This window comes from Cervus elaphus, chromosome 24 (genome assembly GCF_910594005.1).
Source record: "Cervus elaphus chromosome 24, mCerEla1.1, whole genome shotgun sequence".
Taxonomy (NCBI): Eukaryota; Metazoa; Chordata; class Mammalia; order Artiodactyla; family Cervidae; genus Cervus; species Cervus elaphus.
The window spans coordinates 67,453,101-67,468,538 of record NC_057838.1 but is presented as its reverse complement, the minus strand read 5'-3'; the positions used below and the strand labels follow the sequence as shown (position 1 = coordinate 67,468,538).

The window sequence follows — 15,438 nt, the reverse complement described above, 5'->3', positions numbered from 1 at the left end:
TGAGTCTCATCCGTGAAGGGTGTGTGACTGATCAGAGATAACGGCATTTGAGAACTGGAGGAGATCTTAATTTCCCTTCATGTCTTCATTTTATGGCTCAGGGGACCGAGGCTCAGAGACGTTAGTGACGTGTTTAGAGCCCCACAGCTGGGAGTGGCAGAGATTGGAGCGAAGAAGAGCCCCGAGTTCAGCCTCGTCCTAGTTGGGGGTCTCCTTCCGCTGCAGCACAGCCCAGAAGTTGAGAGATGGGTGTTTAGATGTTTACTTCAGTTTGGGCCCTTACCCAGTGAATTTGAGCTGACTTTCCAAATAATTTAAATACAATTTAAATAGGAATTCTATTCTTAAGAGGAAGCCCAACCATGGGAAGTAGAGGTGAAGGGTTGCTGTATCATCGGTGGGGTCTTTCACCGGTTCTGACCTCTTGGTGCCAGAGCCAAAGGGAAACGTGATTAACTACAGGATCAGTGTGGCCCAGAAGGAAAAGTTCTACCAGTTCCTCAAGGAAACAAAGCTTTCCTGCCTTGGTTTTCCCAAGAGCTCACATATATAACTGTGTTGTGAAAGTCACTCAGTTGTGTCCAGCTCTTTGCGACCCCATGGACTATACAGTCCCTGGAATTCTCTAGGCCAGAATACTGGAGTGGGTAGCCTTTCCCTTCTCCAGGGGATCTTCTTAACCCGGGAATCGAACCCAGGGATAGAACCCAGGTCTCCAGCATTGCAGGCGGAGTGTTTACTAGCTTAGCCTCCAGGGAAGCCCATAACTGTGTTAGTTAAGGTAACGCCTGCAGCCCTGGTTGCATACAAACCACAAATTTCAGGGGCTTAGCAAACTCTTGAAGTTAATTCTGTTTCTATGAAATCCAAAGCCGGATGGTGGTTGGACCAACTCCCAAAGGGGCTGCAGGAGCCTGGCTTCTTCATGTGGTCCCACGGGCTTCACGCAGCTTCAGAAAGGGACAGGCACAGGCTTGGTGTCTGCGAGGGCTTCAGGGCCAGCCCGAAGGGCCCATGACGCCCAGTCACGCCCGGCCGGGTGCTCAGGAGGCTGAGACGGGTCTCTCACGTGCCTGGAGAAGGAGCAGATGGGTTTGGTGGGCAGATGGCTACGCCCTGTCTTGCTTGAATTTGGGTCTCATTTGTGGGGTGCAGATGGGACGAGGGAGTTTGGGTCTCGATAACAGATTTGCTTTGCTAATTGCATTCTGTTCCAGGGGAAGAAACAGTTTGGGTTTTAAAACTAGACCAGAGGGTGTACTGCAGATCACCCACATGCAGAGCACCAGCTGTTTGTATCCCTTTGAGGATAGAAAGCACTTCATTAAGTAATAAAACAAGAGTTTGATTTCGAGTGGTTATACATTTTCTTTTTCCTTTGCAGTGCTGTATCGAAAAGGCCCTCCGTTTTACCATGCCAGGTTTGGAGTGATTCTTTTTTTTTTTTTCGGTTGGAGTGTAGTTGATTTACAATGTCGTGTTGGTTTCAGGTGTGCATCAAAGCGATTGATGTGCATACACATATGTTTTTTACTTTTTAGATTCTTTTTTCATCTAGGTTATCACAGAATATTGAGTAGAATTCCCTTTGCTATACAGTAGGTCCTTGTTCATTATCTGCCTTATACAGAGCAGTGGGTGTGTGTTCATCCCAAGCTCCTGATTTAATGGAATGATTTTTAAATAAGGTAATGGCTTAAAGGGACAGCAGGAACTTTCTGAGCTCCAGTTTAATTTTCAAAGGCACATGATTCCTCCTGGCCTAATAGGAGTCAGATTCCTCCTGGCCTAATAGGAATCGATACAGTATATCTGTGCCTTGTACATTAATGTCCCTATGCTATAAAACAAATATGTCATGATAATGTACATTTCAGCAGTAAACATTGAGTTAATCTGTGTAGTTACTGATATAGAGGAATTGTTCATCTTTGTATCAGTGAGTGTTAGTATCTAAACAGGTGAGTGAATTCACAGCTTTCATATTGGGAGAGAGATTCCCGTTCCTTTCCTGTAATTGCTGAAATCGGGCTGACTGTTTGTAATGTGAAGTATGAGTTTTTCATTAAAATGTTTTTCCCAGGTGTAGTTTAGGGGAATTCAGGATCAGATGATGTATGTTTCTGTCTTCTGCATTGTCGTTCTTGGTAGGATAGCATTCTTTTTTTTTTTTTTAATTTTTTTATTAGTTGGAGGAGCATTCTTTTTAAGTGTGTTGACATCATGCGTTTCATTTCTGGAACGCCCCTCCCGTGTTTTCTAGTTACTCCGTCATCGTGGAGCTGGTGGACGACCGTTTCCAGGGTGCTCCTCGCAGACCTCTCAGCTGGAGGTCCCTGGCTGCCTTGAGCAGAGTTTCAGTCAGTGTCTCCAAGGTAACACAGCATCAGCTTTGGGGCTCACATGTCGCTTAAATGGGTGGATCTTCATATTAAATGTTTCGGAAGCATGAAAGGCATCCGTGGGCACCGCGGAACATCTGGGCCCGCGGAGCTCTGGAAGGTGGCCCTCCTCCCACACCCTCCCTCTGCCCCACCGTGGGTGCACAGCTCCAGGGACCGAGCCCCGAGGTTCCCCGTGGGCGTGGGCATCAGTGAGCCTTGCCTTCCTTCCCGGGGGCAGGACCCACCAGCACGTGCTCAGAATCCTCCCACGCACATTCACAGATGACTCAGAAAACACTGACACGTTTGTTTTCACAGGTAGCAGGTCTCTCAGAGAAAGAAAGGGAATTAATGTTTATGACTGAACACCTCTGATGGCCCTGCCCATCAGAACAAGACCCAGTTTCCCCCTCAGTCAGTCTCTCCCATCAGGAAGCTTCCGTAAGCCTCTCAACCTTCTCCATCAGACAGCAGACAAGACTGAAAACCACAGCCACAGGAAACCAACCAATCTAATCACATGGACCACAGCATCATCTAACGCAATGAAACTATGAGCCATGCCGTGTAGGGCCACCCAAGACGGACGGGTCATGGTGGACAGGTCTGACAGAATGTGGTCCACTGGAGAAGGGAAGGGCAAACCACTTCAGTATTCTTGCCTTGAGAACCCCATGAATAGTATGAAAAGGCATAAAGATAGAACACTGAAAGATGAACTCCCCAGGTTGGTAGGTGCCCAGTATGCTACTGGAGATCAGTGGGGAAATAAATCCAGAAAGAATGAAGGGAGGGAGTCAAAGCAAAAACAACACCCAGCTGTGGATGTGACTGGTGATAGAAGCAAGGTCCAATGCTGTAAAGAGCAATATTGCATAGGAACCTGGAATGTTAGGTCCATGAATCAAGGCAAATTGGAAGTGGTCAAGCAGGAGATGGCAAGAGTGAATGTCAACATTCTAGGAATCAGCGAACTAAAATGGACTGGAATGGGTGAATTTAACTCAGATGACCATTATATCTACTACTGTGGGCAGGAATCCCTTAGGAAAAATGGAGTAGCCATCATAGTCAACAGAAGAGTCCGAAATGCAGTACTTGGATGCAATCTCAAAAACGACAGAATGATCTCTGTTCGTTTCCAGGGCAAACCATTCAATATCACGGTAATCCAAGTCTATGCCCCAACCAGTAACGCTGAAGAAGCTGAAGTTGAACGGTTCTATGAAGACCTACAAGACCTTCTAGAACTAACACTCAAAAAAGACGTCCTTTTCATTATAGGGGACTGGAATGCAAAAGTAGGAAGTCAAGAAACACCTGGAGTAACAGACAAATTTGGCCTTGGAGTACAGAATGAAGCAGGGCAAAGGCTAATAGAGTTTTGCCAAGAGAACACACTGGTCATAGCAAACACCCTTTTCCAACGTCACAAGAGAAGACTCTACACATGGACATCACCAGATGGTCAATACCAAAATCAGACTGATTATATTCTTTACAGCCAAAGATGGAGAATCTCTACACAGTCAGCTAAAACAAGACCAGAAGCTGACTGTGGCTCAGATCATGAACTCCTTATTGCCAAATTCAGACTTAAATTGAAGAAAGTAGGGAAAACCATTAGACCATTCAGGTATGACCTAAATCAATCCCTTACGATTATACAGTGGAAATGAGAAATAGATTTAGGGACTAGATCTTATAGACAGAGTGCCTGATGAACTATGGATGGAGGTTCATGACATTGTACAGGAGACAGGGATCAAGACCATCGCCTAGAAAAAGAAATGCAAAAAAATAAAATGACTGTCTGAGAAGGCCTTACAAATAGCTGTGAAAAGAAGAGAAGTGAAAAGCAAAGGAGAAAAGGCAAGCTATACCCATTTGAATGCAGAGTTCCAAAGAATAGCCAGGAGAGATAAGAAAGCCTTCCTCAGTGATCAATGCAAAGAAATAGAGGAAAACAATAGAATGGGAAAGACTAGAGATCTCTTCAAGAAAATTGGAGATACTAAGGGAACATTTCATGCAAAGATGGGCTTAATAAAGGACAGAAATGGTATGGACCTAACAGAAGCAGAAGATATTAAGAAGAGGTGGCAAGAATACACAGAAGAACTATACAAAAAAGATCTTTATTACCCAGATAACCACGATGGTGGGCTCACTCACCTAGAGCCAGACATCCTGGGATGTGAAGTCAAGTGGGCCTTAACAAGTATTACTATGAACAAAGCTCGGGGAGGTGATGGAATTCCAGTCGAGCTATTTCAAATCCTGAAAGATGATGCTGTGAAAGTGCTGCACTCAATATGCCAGCAAATTTAGAAATCTCAGCAGTGGCCACAGGACTGGAAAAGGTCAGTTTTCATTCCAATCCCTAAGAAAGGCAATGCCAAAGAATGCTCAAACTACCGCACAATTGCACTCATCTCACACGCTAGTAAAGTAATGCTCAAAATTCTCCAAGTGAGGCTTCAACAGTATGTGAACTGTGAACTTCCAGATCTTCAAGCTGGTTTTAGAAAAGGCAGAGGAACCAGAGATCAAATTGCCGACATCTGCTGAATCATCAAAAAAGCAAGAGAGTTCCAGAAAAACATCTATTTCTGCTTTATTGACTATGCCAAAGCCTTTGATTGTGTGGGTCACAATAAACCATGGAAAATTCTTCAAGAGATGGGAATACCAGACCACCTGACCTGACTCTTGAGAAATCTCTATGCAGGTCAGGAAGCAACAGTTAGAACTGGACATGGAACAACAGACTGGTTCCAAATAGGAGAAGGAGTATGTCAAGGCTGTATGTTGTCACTCTGCTTATTTAACTTATATGCAGAGTACATCATGAGAAACGCTGAGCTGGAGGAAGCACAAGCTGGAATCAAGATTGCCGGGAGAAATATCAATAACCTCAGACATGCAGATGACACCACCCTTATGGCAGAGAGTGAAGAGGAACTAAAGAGCCTCTTGATGAAGGTGAAAGAGGAGAGTGAGTAAGTTGCCTTAAAGCTCAACATTCAGAAAACTAAGCTGATGGCATCCGGTCCCATTGCTTCATGGAAAATAGATGGGGAAACAGTGGAAACAGTGTCAGACTTTATTTTTTGGGCTCCAAAATCACCACAGATGGTGATTGCAGCCATGAAATTAGAAGATGCTTACTCCTTGGAAGGAAAGTTGTGACCAACCTAGACAGCATATTAAAAAGCAAAGACATTACGTTGCCAACAAAGGTCCGTCTAGTCAAAGCTATTGTTTTTCCAGTAGTCATATATGGATGTGAGAGTTGGATTGTAAAGAAAGCTGAGCACAGAGGGATTGATGCTTTTGAACTGTGATGTTGGAGAAGACTCTTGAGAGTCCCTTGGACTGCAAGGAGATCCACAGTCCATTCTAAAGGAGTTCAGTCCTGAGTATTCATTGGAAGGACTGATGTTGAAGCTGTAGCTCCAATACTTTGGCCACCTGATTGGAAGAGCTGACTCATTTGAAAAGACCCTGATGCTGGGAAGGATTGGGGGCAGGAGGAAAAGGAGATGACAGAGGATGAGATGGTTGGATGGCATCACCGACTCGATGGACATGAGTTTGGGTGGACTCCGAGAGTGGGTGATGGACAGGGAGGCCTGGCGTGCTACAGTCCATGGGGTCACAAAGCGTTGGACACGACTGAGTTACTGAACTAAGTAGCTGAACACCTTATGTCTTCTCTCACTAACCTGTTGTTATCCAAAGGGCGAGGAATCAGTGTTAGGGAGGTCGGATGATAAACCCGAGCTCACGCAGCTCTTGTGTGGAACCCGGATTCAAACCCAGGGCCACGTGTTTCCCGGCTTGTATTCGCCTCCATCCCACTCCCGGCAGGATTGGAGGGTCAGTTCACCCTGTACCAGGACTACAAGCAATGAACGTGCAGAGTGTCCTCTGTTAGTAGTTCTGAGTTCTCTGTCCCGCTGCTGGAGGCGCGGGCGGCCCTGGGGGAAGGGCCAGCAGGAGCCCACGGCCGCTGCCTAGGTACAGGCTAAGCTGCTGAGGCTTCAGCCTGTGAAAGTGGCTTTGTCCCATAGAATTAGGGGGTCTGTGCTGACTCCAGCATTGAGCACTTTAAACGCTGTGCCTACATTTCAGTGTATGTGCTGTGTCTGCGACGACCAGATGGCAGGTCTTCGGTCTAGAATGCCCAGTTACATTCCCCAGGGGAAACGGACATGCTTGTGAGTTGCGAGGGGGTGGAGGGGGCCCATGTTTCTTGCACACGCACTCAGGTTTGTATTTCTGTTTTGTGTGATACGGACTTTGTTTCTCCATGTCTCCTTAGGAACTTATGCTGTGCTATTTGATTAAACCCTCCACCATGACCGACAAGGACATGGACTCACCCGAATGTATGAAACAAATTAAAGTTCAAGTAAGTGAGCTCGGAGCCCAGTTCACGTCATCCGGAAGGCTCTGCCCATCGTGTTGTGTCTGTCCTCTGGAAGGTGTGGCCCCCAGACAGGATCAGTGTCTCCCCTCCGCCCTCCCAGACCCTTCCCCGCAGACCACTGCCTCGCTCCCCCTCAATCCCGCAGCCCCACGGCCTCGATGCCATCGGTTTCTGTCGGCTGTGCTCAGCTGGAACCGCCTGCACTGCCAGCCTGGGGCCAGCCCGGCCTCTCCCGGTGTCCAATCCCCGAGACAAGGGTCGCTGTCAGCCCACTGCCCCCCCAACTTCCGGTCTGGCTCTGGGGCCTGGGCCGGGCTGAGGCTTCCGCATCTTCCCGGAGGGTGTTTCTCGGCCGGGACCTCCAGTCCATCCTCCAGGCGCCCAGTCTTGGTTAATACTTCTGTCCTTCCTCCCTGTTCCCGCCCCCCACCCTGCTGTAGGCCTGCAGAGTCCGTCTCCAGGGCCTCATCCCCCTGTTTGTCCTCATTGTGTCCACTGGGTTAGCTTTTCAGTAAATACCACTTGAGCCTGGAGTCCCTTCTCTGTGCTGACCCAGACACACTGGAGCCGTCACAGACCCGGTTCTGTGTTACACGTCGGGTTCACGCCAGCGCTTGCTGTTCCTGAAACGCGCTGCTAGACAGCCACAGCTGGGGCCAGGGGAGCTCTTAGAACCCTGGGGTGATGCCCGTAGATGCTGTTTCCATGCTGGGTTTGCCGCATTCACGTTTCTCCCCATGTTTAGTTGCAAGGAGCAGGAGCAGGTACTGTCCTTGTACAGACAGGCGGCTGGGAAACATCCCTGTGATGCCGCACGTCTAGAGTGTTCGTGTATTTCTGCTTCCAAAATTCAGCCGCGTTTGTGTTTGGATTGGTTCCAGGAAGTGATTCTCAGCCGTTGGGTCTCTTCACGGGAGAGGAGCGACCAGGATGAACTTTGACAATTCAGCCTCGGGTTTCTGACCTCACCGGCAGATACCACTGAGCCTCCTGCATAAGCCAAATTCAGGGCGAAGTAGAGAGTCTTTTTGAGGTAATCGCCCCTTAATGTAAAAGTTGTAAAGGGCATGGCGCTCCCGGCACCAGAAAGTGTTAGTGTTTTAAAAGTTAAATTCACGGAGGAAATCAGCCCTGTGTGGGGACCGCAGGTTCTGTCCTTGGAGTGCTCGCTCACCGACCCCCAGCCTCTCGCCCTGGCGCCTCAGCGGCTCTGGGAGGCAGACTCTCCCAGCAGCAGGGGACTTCTGTTACTCTCTGATTTTACCTGAAACGGTGGGTTCCCAGCAGGAGGCTCACCGCTGTGCGCTGCCTCTTGTTACCCACATCCAGGCTGTCCTGGAGGAGGGCGCTCTGTCCACAGGTCTCAGCTCTCCAGGAACTTCAGCCAGTTACCCCAACACGGAAAATCCCGTGTACTGTCTCCCAAGGATTGCTGTGTCATAAGAAGCATTTTAAAACAAGTTACCTCGTGATCTCTCAGTGACCTCATCGGCGGGCATGTTGCGTAGAGTACACGACAGTATGATTCAGGGCTAGACTTTAAGAGTTGTATGTCGCTTCACCGAACTTGTCATGAAATAAAAATATGTGGTGAGAAAAATGAATCGAGGTGTCTGGTGAGTGCAATCAATATTTCATAAAACACTAGACGAAGTAAGTAAAAATTACTTTGTTTAAAAAAAAACAAAGGAAAGCAGAATTGTGTAGATGACAATGAAGAGTGTTACCTGAGGGCCAGGAGTGAGTCGGGATGAGTGGGCAGGGCCGGTGAGCAGTGTGTGAGATTCAGCGCCCAGATCCACGCCCCTGGCGGGCAGGCCTCTCCTTGGCACTGACCGCCCCGGAAGCAGACAGTTAAGAACCATCTTTGGAAGCCGTGAGATGGGAAAACCAAAGCAGGCCTGTTTGCATTCCGCTCGCCTTGGTGTCGGAGCTCCTGACGACCGAAGTTCTGCTTGAGGCTGTGTGTTCCACACGCTGCTCCTCTCCTCCTGATCCTGCTCTCGCAGCCTGACGGTGAAGCGTGCGTCTCACAGATTTGGCGTCCAGATGACGGAGCTCTGTCGTCCACCACCACCGCACCGCCCAGGCCAGTAACGCCCGTCAGTTTGACAGTGTCCCCAGTATATTCTGCTCTTCATTAGTGATAAGACGAGTTGCTCAGCATTTTTATCATCCACCTGGCTTACTCCAGGCTCCCTTAGACCAAGACTTGGCTTTGAATCATCACTTTCTTGAAACCTTGACAAGTCAGCCAAAAAATTTCCAGAGCCGCCTCTTTCCTATTTGATTCATCCTTTGTGAGGCCTAATCAGGGCATCAAATGCCTTGGTGGTAGACACTCTTGCCATGAATCCTTCACCAGAGGACCATCACCCTCTCAGCTCTCCAGATACTGTGTCATCAGCTAATAGCCTCAAAGATTGTGGTGACTCCTTGGAATAAAGGCTACAGAGAAGGTGTAGGAAAGTGTGAAGACCGCAGTTATGACTTGTAACTGAAAGCTCCGGAAGGGTGCCTGCAGGCCTTGAGGGAAAGATTCTGCCCCATCGTGTATGGCTTGAACACCAGATAGCAGGCCGTGCACTCTGAGCGTCAGAGGAGGATACACCAGCCAAGGTTAGATGCAGCTACGGAGTAGATAGAGCAGCCAAGGTTTTGGTTTAAGTCACCCTCGAAGTCTCCAGCTGAAAGCGGGATCAGCTTACCTGTGGAAGCATTAGACCTAATACCCCTTTCTTACCTTCTGAAGGAAATGTACAAGATGCCATTTGTTTAGAGTAGGAAACGGCAACTCACTCCAGTATTCTTGCCTGGAGAATCCCATAGAGGAGTCTGGCAGGCTATAGTCTATGGAGTCACAAAGAGTTAGACATGACTGAGCAACTGAGCCTACATATACTGTGACATTTGTTTAAAAAAAAAAAATTTCAGTTTCATCAAGATAGAAAAATTGCTCTTTGATACAGCCATCTTTGGCAGTTTCTGGGATTTGCTGCCCACCCCGCCTTCAAAGCATCAGACTTACATGGTTCTTAAATCTCACAGGCCCTCCAGGCTTGCCTAAAAACCAGAGTCCGTCACCAGATCCTCACTCCCCATCGCTTTTCTAACTCTCCCTCTGTGTCAGCACCAGCTCAGCAGCATCACGCTGACTGGTTTGCATCCAGCTCAACCGCCTACTGACCGTGAGACCCTAACTTCGGTTTCCTCATCTGTTAAGTGGGATTAATGTTACCAGCATATACACGCAGTGGAACAGACTGTTCACCCACAAAAAAGGAATGAATACTGACACAGATGGACCTCAAAGACATGCCAGGTGACAGAAGCCGGCACAAAAGGTCACATACTGCGTGATTGCAGTCATATACGCAAGTAGATAAATCGACACATAACTTAGATTGCTGTGGTCGCCAGAGTCTACAGCGAGGGAAGGATGGAGGAGAAACTGGTTAGTGGCTATGGACTCTCCTTTTGGGGCAATGAAATGTTCTAGAATCAGATAGAGCTGCTGGTTGTACGACATTGTGAATGTACTAAATGCCATTAAGTTGTTCAGAGTTTTTATATCTTTGTATTTTACAGAAAATAAAGTTAAATATCATTAACATGATGTGAATCTCAGCTCAATAAAAGAAAGTGAAAATAATGATACAGTGTTACTGGGAATTCCCTGGCAGTTGGTGGTTAGGACTTGGTGCTTCACTACCGTGGGCCCAGGTTCAGTCCCTGGTCGGGGAACTAAGATCCTGCAAAAGCCGTACACCATGGCCAAGAATAGTAATGATGTTACTGACCCCAGCAGGTTGCTGGAGTATGCGGTGGGTTGATCCACCGCATCTGAGCTTCTTTAGCTCAGAGCCTGGCCCATAACACCCTTCAGCACTTTGCAGGTGTGAGGGTTCATTTGGGGGGTGGGGGAGTCCCCGCATCCTTAGAGACACAGTCCACCCCATCCGTGATGGCTGTTATTAATACTTGTTGATGCTGGTTACCATAGGTTGATCCTCTTAGCTACAGTTCTAGAAACTGACCTTTTCTCATCTCAGCTCCAGACTGTGAGGGGAAATGGTGGCATCTTTGCCTTCCCTGTCCTAGACTTCCATCATAAAGAGATTCAAAAATACGACAACAACAGAAAAAACTATATGTAACGCTCAGTCCCACTCATATTGGTTTAATATATAACATTAAACCAGTGTGAGTAGGACACCATTTTAGGCAGGTTGACCAGGCTCAACCTGGTTAGGTTTCCCAGCGTTTCTGAGCCTAGTATACAGATCTGAAAGTTCATTGTTACTCATCGATAAACTTTTTTTTTTCAATCTTCATTTATTTTTACCTTTTCTGTTAAAGCGTTTTCATTTTCCCTTTTTAAAAAAAAAATTGCTCTTTACTTGAATGTGGGTTTTCGTTTTCTCCTGTGGGAAAAATACTTGGGCTAAAAAGAAATGTTTGTCCTCTCCATCCCCACCTTCATTTATCATATTTATTGGATTTTCCTGGTTGTAAGAGTAATCCAGCACGTTGTAGAGGCTTTGGAAAAATACCTTCACGTGGGTGCGTTTAGTCCCGAGAATCGGCGACTCTTGGGCACGGTCTGGCGTTGCTGGGAACAGGAGTGCTGAGGGGGACAGACGAGTGCCCAGGGCCGCACTAACTGCTGTGCCGCCGAGACGTGCATTTGGGGGACCCTGGGGGACCGCGGCACTCATCTGGGGGCGGAGTCGGCGCCAACACTGACTCTCCTGCAGTTAGCCTTTGGCCAGTAGGATCACGGAGACGACAGATTCTCCGTCCGCAGTTCTTCAGAACTGAGCCACGCTGCCATCTGTTGATGTTGTTCTGATGCTTCACTTCTTTCACTGGGGTAAAACCTGTACACTGTGATTCTGTGAGCAGGGAGTTTGTAGCCTGTGTGCCTCAGCTGGTAAAGAATCCGCCTCCACTGTGGGAGACCTGGGTTCAGTCCCTGGGTTGGGAAGATCCCCTGGAGAAGGGAACTGGCTACCCACTCCCGTATTCTGGCCTGGAGAATTCCATGGACTGTATAATCCATGGGGTCGCAAAGAGTCAGACACGACTGAGCGACTTTCACTTTCGAGTGAAAGAAAAAAAGACGAGGTTGATTGCTGCCAAAGTCACCTCCGGGGTGCGGAGCAGCCCTGAAAATTGGGAGTGGGGATCTTGAAAGCTTTGTTTGAAAATCAAGGTCACATGGCACTAGAGAAAGTAGCATGAAATTAGGGTTTCTAATATTTACCAGTTCTTATTTAATCGTTCCACAGTATGTTTCTTCTGTTCATATTTGAATACCGATGAAAGCAGAATCCTCATCTTCTCCTTTATCTTCCCTCACGATGGCAAATCACTGACCCAGTTTCCTGGGTCACCCTGCGTACCGCCAGTCACTTTCTGGTAGCTGGAGACTGGAGGCGACCACACGGGCTTTGCTATCAAACCTGGTCTCAACCCCGGTTTTGCCACTGACTGCCTTTGGGGAAGTCAGTTTCCTTTCTCATCTGTACAATTGGCATGCTGTAAGTACCAGTCTCATAGGATGGTCTTAGGGATTGAAAGGGAAGAGTAGAAAGTGTGTGCTCTGGTATGGAGCCGTACATGAACCCTCATCAAATGCAGCAGTTATGATTACAAATATTAATAACCAAGTAAAGAACTGGGCCTGGAAGTGGAATCCTGAGACAGCGTGAAGAGAAAGAGGGAAGGTGGGCATATCCTCCAAACTCAGTGTTCCTCTCATCTTCACCTGCTGGGGGTCTCTATGATCCCTTGAATACACAGAATAGCAGGCACAGTTGTTTAAGGTGGTCTCATTCTCTAGGTAGCAGGTTTTGTGTTTCTTAAAGAACAGTCCTGAAAGCTTTACAGATATAAAAGTCGGTCTGCCTGCACGTTTTCCCACTGAAGTTGACAGGGCTGGAGCACTGACCAGTACCTCTCTAGAAACAAGCTTTAAGGATCTAAATATCTTTGTTGTTCATTCGCTAAGTCTTGTCCAGCTCTTTGTGACCCCTTGGACTGCAGCACACCAGGCTCCTCTGTCCTCCACTGTCTCCTAGAGTTTGCCCAAATTTGTGTCCTTTGGGTCGGAGATGCTGTCTCATCATCTCATCTTCTGCTGCCCTCTCCTTTTGCCTTCAGCCTTTCCCAGCATCAGGGTCTTTTCCAGTGAGTCAGGACTTTGCATCAAGTGGCCAAAGCATTGGAGCTTCAGCATCAATCCTTCCAATGAATATTCAGGTTGATTTCCATTAGGATGGACTGGTTGGATCTCTTTGCAGTCCAAGGGACTCTCAAGAGTGTTCTCCAACACCACAGTTCAAAAGCATCGATTCTTCGGCACTCAGCTTTCTTTATCATCCAACTCTCACATCCATGTATGACCACTGGAAAAACCATAGCTTTGACTATGGTCCAAAGATGGACCTTTGTTGGCAAAGCAATGTCTCTACTTTTTAATATGCTGTCTAGGTTTGTTATAGCTTTCCTTCCAGAGAGCAAGCATCTTTGAATTTCATGGCCATAATCACTGTCCATGGTAGTTTTAGAGCCCAAGAAAATAAACTCTGCTACTGCTCCCACTTTTTCCCCTTCTGTTTGCCATGAAGTGATGGGACCAGATGCCATGATCCTAGTTTTTTAAATATTGAGTTTCAAGTCAGCTTTTTCACTCTCCTCTTTTACCTTCATCAAGAGGCTTCTTAAGTTCTTCTTCACTTTCTGCCATTAGAGCGGTATCATCTGCATATCTGAGGTTGTTGATATTTCTCCTAACAATCTTGATTCCAGCTTGTGATTCATCCAGCCCAGTATTTCACATGATGTACTCTGCCTATAAGTTAAATAACCAGGATGACAAGAGACTGCCTTGGTGTACTCCTTTCCCAATTTTGAACCAAACCATTGTTCCATGTCTGGTTCTAACCATTGCTTCTTGACCTGCCTACAGGTTTCTCAGGAGGCAGGTAAAGTATCCCCATCTGTTTAAGCATTTCCCACAGTTTGTTGTGATCCACACAGTCAAAGACTTTAACGTAGTCAATAAAGCAAAAGTAGATTTTTTTTTAAATTTCCTTGCTTTCTCCATGATGTGAATGTTGATAATTTGACTCCTGGTTCCTCTGCCTTTTCTAAATCCAGCTTGTACATCTGGAAGTTCTCAGTTCACATAGTGCTGAAGCCTAACTTGAAGGATTTTGAGCATTATTTTGCTAGCATGTGACATTGTACAGTAATTGGGACACTCTTTGGCATTGCCCTTCTTTAGTATTGGAATGAAAACTGGCCTTTTCCAGTCCTCTGGCCTCTGCTGACTTTTCCAAATTTGCTGGCATATTCAGTGCAGCACTTTAATATGTTTGAAAGTGAAAGTCGCTCAGTCGTTTCCGACTCTTTGCAACCCCATGGACTATACAATCTATGGAATTCTCCAGGCCAGAATACTGGAGTTGGTAGCCTTTCCCTTCTCCAGGGGATCGTCCCAACCCAGGGATCGAACCCAGGTCTCCCGCACTGCAGGCAGATTCTTTTCCAACTGAGCTATCAGGGAAACCCCAAATATGTTTATTACTAAGTAATTATTGGTACTTTGAAGATGGGTTTGGGTTTTGGAAATTAGACATCATTTGGTGCCCACACTGGGCAATAAGATTAGGTGGATGGTATATCAGGTTTGGTCAGAAACAAAGAGTTCTGGAAGCATTCTCCAAAGACGAACTCAGATGTTTTGCTTACTGGCTAAAGTCTGATCATTTGGGTATAAAAATCCTAATGTGCTTGTTAAGAATCATTATGGTTACCCATCCCAGTTGTCCCCTTCCTCCTTCTGAAGGTGTTAGAGAAAGAAGACAGACTTCCATTGCATCCTTTCTGAATTCCACACTTTCAGTGGGCAGAGCGGTGTTGCTGTGGTAACCCCACCACCCTAGCTCCTCACATCAGGCCAGGAGATGAGAGGAAAACAGACTGACAGAAATTCCCAAGCCTGTTTGTGTGCATAGACACACGAAGTCTGGTTCAGGAGACTGCCGATTCCCAGCTCAGATTCTGAGACCTTTTTTCTTTTTTTTTTTCCCTACTATTGATTGTTAAAAGGTTGTGTGTGTGAAGTCACCTCAGTCGCGTCCGACTCTGCAACCTTATGGACTGTTACCGTGTGCTTTTTCTATAAAAACAAACAGCGAGGTGAAGGCACTCATTGCTAAATAAAACTGTGAAGATCTGAGGCACCATCCTGTAAATCCCCACTTGCTGGATTCACATTGAAAGGTGACTTTGTTCAGCTCCAGTTACTTTATATGAAGAGTTTTCACTGCTCTGTGGATAAAAGATACATGCTGCCACTTCGTGCTTTAACATGGACCCCAAACTACTAGGGAAGGCATCTTAGTAATAGCGCCTATAACTTTGAAAACCCAGGGCCGTTTTCATTCATTTCGTAAATTCTTTCACTGCAGTAGGCTGAAACAGGCAGAGAGGAAAGCTGTAACTTTTTTATTAACCACGGCTTAAGTCATGTAGAAACCTAGCGTCTGTTGCAGGCGGGACCCCCAGACGCCCCGTCCTGTCCCGTCCACTCTCAAGCACCGCGCGCGC

General features: G+C 47.0%; 1 protein-coding gene across 1 annotated transcript in view; it reads left to right on the top strand.

The window, feature by feature from the left end:
- TSEN2 (tRNA splicing endonuclease subunit 2) overlaps positions 1 to 8,423 on the top strand; it is a 42,156-nt gene extending 33,733 nt beyond the window's left edge. The window contains exons 9-12 of the mRNA XM_043886238.1: positions 1,385 to 1,421; positions 2,264 to 2,375; positions 6,712 to 6,801; positions 7,701 to 8,423. Of these exons, the coding sequence (XP_043742173.1) occupies positions 1,385 to 1,421; positions 2,264 to 2,375; positions 6,712 to 6,801; positions 7,701 to 7,760 (299 nt within the window). The 3' untranslated portion in view covers positions 7,761 to 8,423. The remainder of the gene's footprint in view (positions 1 to 1,384; positions 1,422 to 2,263; positions 2,376 to 6,711; positions 6,802 to 7,700) is intronic.
- Positions 8,424 to 15,438: the final 7,015 nt, after the last annotated feature.